The 9,710-nt window shown below is 40.6% G+C and overlaps 1 protein-coding gene across 1 annotated transcript; it reads right to left on the bottom strand.

The window, feature by feature from the left end:
• Window positions 1-1,365: 1,365 nt before the first annotated feature.
• On the bottom strand, window positions 1,366-3,461 carry LOC145089152 (GATA transcription factor 12-like). Its single transcript, XM_079027633.1, has 2 exons — window positions 3,025-3,461; window positions 1,366-2,373 (listed from the first exon to the last, which is right to left on the bottom strand). The coding sequence occupies exons 1-2, from the start codon at window positions 3,304-3,306 to the stop codon at window positions 1,630-1,632; spliced, it is 1,026 nt and encodes a 341-aa protein (XP_078883759.1). The 5' UTR covers window positions 3,307-3,461; the 3' UTR covers window positions 1,366-1,629.
• Window positions 3,462-9,710: the final 6,249 nt, after the last annotated feature.

Below are 9,710 nucleotides of genomic sequence, written 5' to 3'. Positions count from 1 at the left end.
ATATTGTACATGAAGTCATCCGTCCCCAGTCGTTTCCGCCGTTGTGTTTTGGGGGGTGTGACAAATTGTCTGCATACACGAGATATTCTCAATGCCATTTTCTTCTATTTACCTTGGAACCTTTGACGGTAAGAAAGTTGTCGTAGAGTAAGTTGTCGTAGTTGGGTTGATTGAAGATGTTCACGTTTCGCCCATCTTAATCTGTAATTCATTTCATACTAGATGTGAGACCCGTATCCTACACGAGTTTCTTAAAAATAATAAGTTTAATATCAATATGTAACATTTAACATTTTATAAATTAATTGAAAAAAAAAAGTAAATAAATGACTTTCTAACATTTATGTGAATAACCATAAATTCTGGAAATATAATGTAAGAATAAAAAACCTAAAAAAATGACAAGTGAAAAATAAAAAAAAATAAAATAAAAAACCAAAAGAATCATGTGGCAAAATGAAGGAGAAGAAGACCTATGACAAAAAAACCTTTATTGATTAGAAATGATTTATTTTGCTTATGTTTTAGCTTCTTGTTAATAAGAGTCTTTTGCTTAAAATATTTCATCGTTTAAAAAAAACACCGTAGTCAAGTTACTCAATACTGAAGTCATTGGACTAATTTCTATTCTCAACGACAATTGGTTTCTTCTAATGTTTAATACTTTTACTTTAATTAATTTATGCAAATTGTTATTGTAGTAAAATCATATAAATTTCAACTCTTTTAACCAGAAAATTACCTAGTGGATGACTTATAGAATTTTGAACTTAAGTATGCCAACCATTGGATACTACTTGGCTTAAAGTCATCAATATGTAGTAGTCTTGAGGTTGATGGTGGCACATGATCTCATGAATTTTCTATATTTTCTTTAATTTATTTTATTTTTCCTAATTAAATAAAAGTAATGCACATGGTAATCTTGGTTCACGTGAGTAACTTTATGATAAAACGATAATTCATTAATTTATCAAATTAAATATCTTATGTTATTTAGATAGATTTCGATATAATGTTCGACAAAAATCTCAAACAATTTTATTTAATTGCAAGGTCTATAAACATATATGATTTTATAATTTTACTGACAAGCAAAAATATATCTTTTTTGTTCATATACACCCTTAATTTCTTTATTTCATTGGCGTATGCTTATCATCTAAAACAAATGATTTTCATTACAAATTATGAGGCAAAACCATCAATAATGCAATAGACTATGCAATACACATATATAAGAAAATTCAAAGCTGAAATCGTAAAAATAACGTACGTACTTATTACAATTTTGTACTTAAATGAAGTTCGACTACTTAAATCAAGGAAAAAATGATAGGAAATGAAATAAGTAACTAAGCTATGGAAGAAACAACTAAATGGGGGTTTGGTTGAGCATTAAAATCGAAAATTGATCCAAGAATTGGCAAAAGATATCTCAATCGAGATTACAAACATCTGATGTTTACCTCTCCTAAATTCCACTACTCTTTTTTTCCTCAAAACTTCATACGCTAGGACTTAACACTATGAAATTTTGGCTTAAAAATCGCAAAAATTGGCTAAAATAATTTCAAAGAACGTAGGAAAAAGTCGAAAATTACGCTTTTTGACCGCACAACTGATTTATTAGATTAGTTGTCGGTAATCCGGACCAATATGTTGGTGGATTAAGTAATCTTCTCCTTTGGAAACATCAAACATCATATTCTGATGATGATAGAATGGTTGTTGGTGTTGCAAGTGTGTAGTTTGCACCTCCTTTTGTCTCCTTAGCTCAAGTACCTTCCGATGAGAATTCGAGTGTTTTGTCAGAATAAATGTGGGGCTCGCAGCTGGTCGATACTCAGGTACTAGTCGACCAGACTTGTAGCGAACCCCACAAGCATTACATAGTGTTTTCGGACCTAATGGTCCGCTACGCCACTGAGGGGTTTTATCAGTGGCGCAATGGAGACATTTTCGTCCTTCCACATTGTTTGTTGTGTTTTCATAAACTTCTTTTTTCTTTAGTGGAGCCTTCATGTTGTTTTTCCAAATTGAGCTTGTGGCAATATCAGATTCGGACTCCGATGAAATGGCTGAGGTTTGACCCGTTGATGTCGGTGAGAGAACAAGAAGCCGAGAGGTCCAATTGCATGGTGCAGCACGAGAACGCTTGGTGCGTGCCTTGCCTGGGACTGTCATGTCAGTGTTAAAAATCGGGTTGTTGGCCCGATTATAGCTTTCTTGTTGGAATTGGTGGGTCTCAGATGAATCATCGGCGGGTCGAGCTTTGACTCCAGATATCAATTGAAGCTTCGCCATATCTTCTGTGGAAAATGAATCCTCCACAAAATTCGATAGCCATTCTAGCTCAGCCACATCATCATACTGTGAAATCAATATTGTTAGAATTGTCATTTGTAAATTGTCCAAATTACATTAGAAAATATCATAAGATATTAGATATATATATGTTTGATATAATTAAAGTTTATAAAAGAATGTACTGTGTAATTGTCTTTCAATAGCTTTGTTCATATAGATTGCTACACACCTATAGATAAATATAGTAGTGAAATGCCGAAGTGTTCATATGTTATTTTTAGAAGTTCATTTTTAACCATTGCTCACTACCAAAAAAGAAAAGTAAAGTAAAACTTTTTTTTTCGAGAAGATCTCATAACCACAAAAAGCTACTAGTAACGTGAACTTTAATTTTGTAAATATTTTACTTTATATTATAATAATAATTACTGAATTTCAATAATAAAAGTATATTCGTATTATTTCTAGCAAGTACCGTATTTAATTTTGTGATTGCTACAAAAATAAATAATAAAATTTTCTATAGATATTAGTTATGAAATTTGTTTTAATGAAAATATAATTTTCATAAACTTAATTAATTAATTAAAAGAAAAAAAATATATATTTATAGGGTTACAGAAAATGCATGGTAGCTGGTAATTAATATGCATAGCTTGATTGTAAGTTACAGCTAAGTAATGCATGGAGAAAATTAGAACCAATGAATATTACCGGGACACAAAGATCATGAGAGAATTGAGTGTCGGGGAAGCTCCGGTGAGCAACCAGCTCTCTGGAGGAGTGGCAGCTGTCGATGGCAGTGGAAACAATGGAGGAGTCAGTGGAGGTGCCGCCATTAGGCACATCTCCGGCGTCATCATATGCCTCCTCCCCAGTGACGGTGTCGTCAGTGGGAAAATTAAGAAGGTCGTCGATGATGAATTGTTCGGTTTTGACGTCGGAGTATCGTTTTTCCGGCGTGAATGATCCATGGAGGAATTCAGGAGTTTCCATTTGTGTAATTGTGGGGAATTTTTGAGAAGGGTAACGTAGAAAAAGGGTATGCTAGAGAGAGAGAGAGAGAGAGAGTAGAGAGAGAAAGTGTGTGGAGGAGAGAGTTGAGGAGTGAAGAGAGGTGAGGGTGGGGAAACGAGAGAGTTTATTTGCGTTTGAAGGGGGCTGGCGGACACCTAAAAATATGGAGCTCTTTTCTGACGAAAAACATTTTTTATTTTAAATAATTAAATAAATATTTATATTATAATTTCAACAATAATCATGTTGGAAGACAAATCAGAAAATTAATTTCCTACACTAATGACTAAATGGAATTCAAGAAATATTAGTAATTAGAAAAATCAGATTCACTTTGATTATATATAAATTTCACGATGAAACCATGATAATGATCATGATAGTATCAAATTGATTATCAATAATTTTTAAGATGATGATCATAAAAAATATATAAAATAAAAATGAGAAAATTGTTAAATATCGTTGATAATATATAAATTTTTAACAAATTCATTAATGATTCGTGATTTTTGGATTTTAATATGGGGTCGTCGATATACTCAATGTGTGATATTTTTAACAAATTCATTAATGATTCGTGATTTTTGGATTTTAATATGGGATCGTCGACATACTCAATGTGTGATGACCGACCCTCGGCACGTGTTGGGTGTGCGACCACACAGGCCCGTATCATCAAGGCCCAAAATTTTAATTGGCTTGTGTTTTGTCACTAATTTGTCGCTATCCGATATCTTAGGGGGCTATTTTTAATTTTCTCATAGGGCATTCAAAATCAACAAACCAGTTCTAGTGATGATGAGTTTAAATTAAGCAAACTTGACTGGTTCTTAGATCATCATTATTTCCTTAATGCATATTCCTACCTTCTGTCACTACCTTGCCCCGAGAATACTCTGATCATTCGCATATCATTCTTAAAACCAATGACGATGTGGATTTTGGCCCTCCTGCTTTTCGTTTTTTCAATTCATGTATGCCTAGAGATGGTAGAGATGATATTGTAACAAGGGCCTAGGGGTCGTTTATTGGTAGCAGTCATGATGATGCATTATTTGTTCGGAATCTAAGGGCGATAAAAAATGCTATAACAGAATGGAGGATATTGAAATTTGAGAAGAAAACGTAACTCAAAAGATTGAGGACACTAGTCAGCAAGTTGGACCGAATTGATGAGTTCATATCGTTGAGGCGGGTCCTGCTTTGTGCTATAGGCCAACATACCCAGGGCGGACCGGTTGTCTCGAAGGCCCAGCGAGCGGTCCGGATAGGCTGTAGGCCCCAAGAGGGAGGCCCAGACGTGCCGAGGCTCGGTGAGTGGACCAGGCCGACTGAAGGCCCAGTGCGGGCGGACCAGTCATACTGTAGACTAAGAGAGTGGACCAGGTGGATTGAAGGCCCTGTGCAGGCGGACCAATCACACTGTAGACTCGATGTATATGGCTAGACTCGGAGGGTGGACTGAAGGTCGGTGCGGCGGACCAGTCACACAGTAGACCCGAAGTGCATGGCTGTTTTGTGTTCTGATATGATATGGCATATTGTGCGTGTATGATATATGTGGTTGGTATTTTGGGGGTATCTCACTAAGCTTTCGGGCTTACAGTTGTGGTTTAATGTTTTTCAGGTTCTTCAGGAGACCGTGGCAAGGCAAAGGCGTGATCGTACCGCTCCTCATGATTATGTTTTATGATGTGGTTCTGGGAAGACTTTGATAATAATTGTATTGAAAACCTTTTTGTAATAACATTAAGAAAATGGGTTGTTTTTGAAAAGTTAAAATTGGTTGAAATTTTATGGTCATTACAAGTTGGTATCAGAGCCTTGGTTTGAATGAATTGGAGGAACATTCGTGTGAATCCAGTCTCAAATCAGGGAGAGTTTTTTAAAAAGAGAATTTAAAATGGTTTTCAAAATGAGTAAAGGAGGACGCGGAGGTATGATCAGCTGGAGCCAGTAAGTAACCCTAAAATACCATACATGATATTTGTTTTTGAGCTTTGATAGAACAGCATGCTAGTACTAGGCTAGGGATCTTCAGGATTTCATGTTAATGTTGCCTGATTTATGATGCCTGCTAGCCTAGGGTTCCTCTATGGGAGATTTTCGGTGTTCCTCTAGGAGTGAGGGTTGAGCGCTTGTTATGTATGTTTTTCACTAGGGTGTTGTGGTTTACTTGATACACATATGGGTAGGTGTGGAAGGTAGTATGGGCACGTACTACTGAAAGCACAGGACCCATACGCGTATCAAAGAAACCATGACCTCTAGGGTAGGTTTGGGAATTGGTTCCCGGGTTTGTGGGAAGTATTTGAGATCTTATGGTGGTTACGAGGCATGTTGGGAGCAGATCCGGGTCGGGATCGGGTGCAGGAGAGGGAGGTCAGGGCGGGTTAGTACCGCCCGAGGTTATTGGTCAGATGAGCACAGGCGAGTTGGACGCTAGGATTCGTGAGATCCTGCATGATGAGGTTGCTGCGTTGTTCCGGGCCGAGTTGCCGGAACTGTTCGGGTCGATCAAGACAGCTATGATTGAGTATTTTGATGAGCGCTATGCGGCCCTCATAGAGACGGCTGCCGCGGCGGCTACAACGGCTGTAACAGCGGCAGGGGGAGGAGCCAGTCAAGGTTTTCAGTATCGGGACTTCGATAATACGAAGCCTCCTACCTTCGATGGGGTGCAGGACCCGATTGTTGCTATGAGATGGTTGTCGGACGTGGAGGGGTGTTTCTTCACGTGTTCATGCCCTGCTGATCAGAGGGTGAGGTGTGCTCTGAACCTGTTGAGGCTTGGGGCGAAGGATTGGTGGAGATTGACCACAGGGTCATATTCGGATGCGTAGAGAGCTGCGGTTTCATGGGATCAGTTCCGGGAGATGTTCAGCACTCTTTATGTTCCACGGGTTGAGAGGGAGAGATTAGCTCAGGAGTTCCTGGAACTGAAGCAGGATTCGGAGTCGGTGACGGAGATCACCAGGATGTTCACTGAGAGGGCGATGTTTTGCCCTGAGTTCGCTTCGGAGCAGGCTCAGATGTCCCGATATCTGAGTATGCTCAAGAGGGATATCAGACAGTTTGTGTCTACGCAGAGGTGCGAGACCTTGTTGAAGTTGCAGGAGGCCGCCAGGCGGCGTGAGTTGGAGATTGAGTTGCAGTTGCGAGAGCTGAGGCAGGCTCTGGGGCAGTCGCAGCCGGCGCCGAAACAGTCCAAGACCGTTGATTCTAGAGTGGGAGATCAGAGCAGCCACACTTGTGGAAAGTGTGGAAGGGGTCACACCGAAGTTTGTAGGTCCAGTGGTGCATGCCGCAAGTGCGGAAAGGAGGGGCACTATGCGAGGGATTGTGGGCAGACAGCCCCGGTTCGGGATTTGAGGATTTGTTATCATTGCCATCAGGTTGGACACTTGAGGGCCAACTGTCCACAGCTTACCGCAGGACCGGTGCAGGCTCCAGCACCGGCCACATTGAGGATCACGGGTAGAGGTCAGGGTGGAGCAGAGCCCCCAATGGCTTAGGGTCGTGCTTTTCATCTTACAGCAGAGGAGGTCAGGGCAGTGCCAGATGCAGCTGCGGGTATGTTTCTTTCTTTATGTCTTGTTATCTTATGATTATTGTGGAGTATTGTTTGTCTTCTAGTTTCGTTGTGTGGTTTTCGGTATTATAATCGTTGTTCTTTGAGGGTTATGGTATGGTTATGGGTTTAGTGTTGGGAATTTCGTTGGTTATCATTCATGAGGGTTATTAGTGGAAATCTGGCATTTGGTCTGAATGTCGGGTAGCATCTGCAGTCTGAGGAGTGGTTAGCTGAAGATCGAGTTTCTTTCGAGCCCAAGATGATCAGTGTTGATATGTGATTTTGTGAAGGTTGCTCGCTCTAGTGGGAATCAGTTCGCATGTAAGTGTTTGTGTTGTGTAGGGTTGTTGAGGGAGGTCGGTGATGGCGACCGGTGGTTGATAGTCAATGCTCTAAGTGGGGGAGAATTGGAGAATTCTCCGGAAGATCGATGAGCACGAGAGGTAGTTTAGCTGCTTGGGATTCAACAGTGTTTCTGTCAGCCAAGAGCGTAGGTTGGTATGAGTAAGTGGCAGGCATGCGGGGCGGGATACAAACCAAGGGTGATTGATTGTGGAAGGCCTGGGATCGGGTCGGGATTGAGTGTGTAGGATGGAGATAGAGTTCGGAACCCCTAGAGGGCTAAAATAGTATGCATGGGAGAGTTTCCCGGAGGGATAAATCGGAATGATGAATGCTAGTTGGGCGGTCCGGATAGACTGAAGGCCGGTAGGCATACCAGTCAGGCCGAAGGCTCGGAGAACGGTCCAGCCAGGCTGAAGGCCCTAGAGGGCGGTCCAGATCTGCTGAAGGTTCTGAGAGTGGTCCAGATTGGCTGAAGGCCTGGTAAGGCGGTCCAGTCATGCTGAAGACTCTGCATGTGTCGTTAGATCGGTACGAGGAAATGGATTGAGTATGTCGCGATGTGTTAGCATTAGAAGGTCTTGCCCCGGGTATTGATCATGGTGGGTGGAGGGTAGAGCATGGACTTGAGAGTCCTTACGAGCGGATCCAGAGCATGTGTGGTGCATAGGATAGCAGTTATGTTATAAGAGAATGGTGTAGTATTGGGCGAGCACCGTGGCACTTGTGGTAGTGTGAAGGCAGCCAAGTGGATTTCCTTGGTAAGGGAAAGGAAAGGAATGTAGCTCCGAGAGGGAGTGTAAGTTCACGGAAGTGAAAGCAGTAGTGCAGAGTTATGGTTGGGGCGTTCCAATCATGGTTGATGAGCAGTGTGTCTGCGGCTGTGGTATGGAATCACATTCGGGTTGGATGTTTGTTGAGGCTCGGAAGGAATGCAAGGATGGAATCTTGGATTTCCAGTCTGATTTTGATTTATGTGGTGGAAATTCATCCTGGGGGATATTTGGAGGTGTTGTCAGTGTATCGGGTTTTCCCAACCCAAAGATGCTAGAGCCAGTTCAGCGTGGGTATGAGATTGCGGTGGAGAACTCATGGGAGTTGCTCTGAGGCTGAAGGATGTGTCATCCTATCAGCATGGAGTGGATAAAGTTGGGCTCAGACCGGGAATTCCGGTGGTTCAGGAATTTTTCTAGCTCGTATGAGTTGAGCGATTGTTGTATTTTGGAGCGAGTGATGTATCATGGAGTGGTACTCAGTTGATAAGTGTGGTTATCAGAGGATGAGGCCGGTGGTCGACTTGAAGCGGTGGTCAGAACACCGCAAGAAAGGGAAAGTTGGGTTTCGGGTTTCGGTGGTTGTGTCTTGAGGAACCTGGTCTGGTTAATGCCAGGTGGTGCATTGCGGGAGTAGTTCTGGAGTTGAGCTGCCGCAGGCTTTGAGGACGAAGCCTAATTTAAGTGGGGGAGAATGAAGAGAATTGTTATCGAGATTTAGAAAGAAATCATGATTGAATGAATGAAAAGTATGAACACAGAGAGTAAATGTTAATCAGATCTTATATTGATGAAGAACTGATTACAAAGTTTAAGCAGAATGAATACTCGTAAAAAGCTTATTCTACTTCTAACCTCAGTTCCTATTTATAGGCAACCTGAGTGTACAAAAAATATACTAAGTCTAGAGCACTATGCTTCGCACAAAATATGACTTAGTAAAATAACTAACATGCGAAAACAAAGAAACAAACACTTCGACTTTTTACAACTTTTAGACTCTACATTCTCCCCCTTTGTAAACAGTCGAAACTATTCAGTTTGTATGACGTTGAATAGTTGAGTGCATTGTTCTTCGAATTTCAGAATACCAATTAATTATCTTCTTAAGCTCCTTCTTGTCTCCTTCATTTTTCTTCTTGCAGTTATTCATACGAATAATAAAATTCGTATATTGCGAAGAAGTATATCTTTCAATCTCTGAGACTTTAAACAAAAATTTCTTGGGCTTTCCTTTCGTATCTTTCCCTACGAAAACCATTCCAAAAGGTTTCAGGCATATTTCTCCATCAGCATACTTCCTTAACTCTATTTGAGGTAAGGTTGATTCCCAAGCGACTGTAACTTTTCTTCCAAGACCACTGCAAGTTCTTCATCAGTCAACACCAAGCAATCATAGTAGTTATCTATGAATATTTTGATATGTGCGAAACCAAATTTGAACACATCAGTATCATGTCCTTTCAGCTTGTTTTCTTGCATGTCTTTGAGAATGGATGCCACTTGAATGAGATCATTTAGATTCATTAAGGGAAAATCAACAATGGTGAAGTCAAATGCCTTGTTGTCTGCTCGAACCACAAAATATCGAATGTTTTTAAGCATATCTTTGAACATCACATTCTTCTTAATTGTTAAAACTTTCTTGATCTTCATTAAAGACCACACCTCCTCTTGATCCTTCGCAAGTA

The sequence above is a fragment of the Lactuca serriola genome, chromosome 1 (assembly GCF_051521515.1).
Source record: "Lactuca serriola cultivar US96UC23 chromosome 1, Lser_US96UC23_V15, whole genome shotgun sequence".
In the NCBI taxonomy this organism is placed as follows: domain Eukaryota; kingdom Viridiplantae; phylum Streptophyta; class Magnoliopsida; order Asterales; family Asteraceae; genus Lactuca; species Lactuca serriola.
Note: the sequence above shows the minus strand (reverse complement) of the source record. Positions and strands in the feature narration are given on the sequence as shown.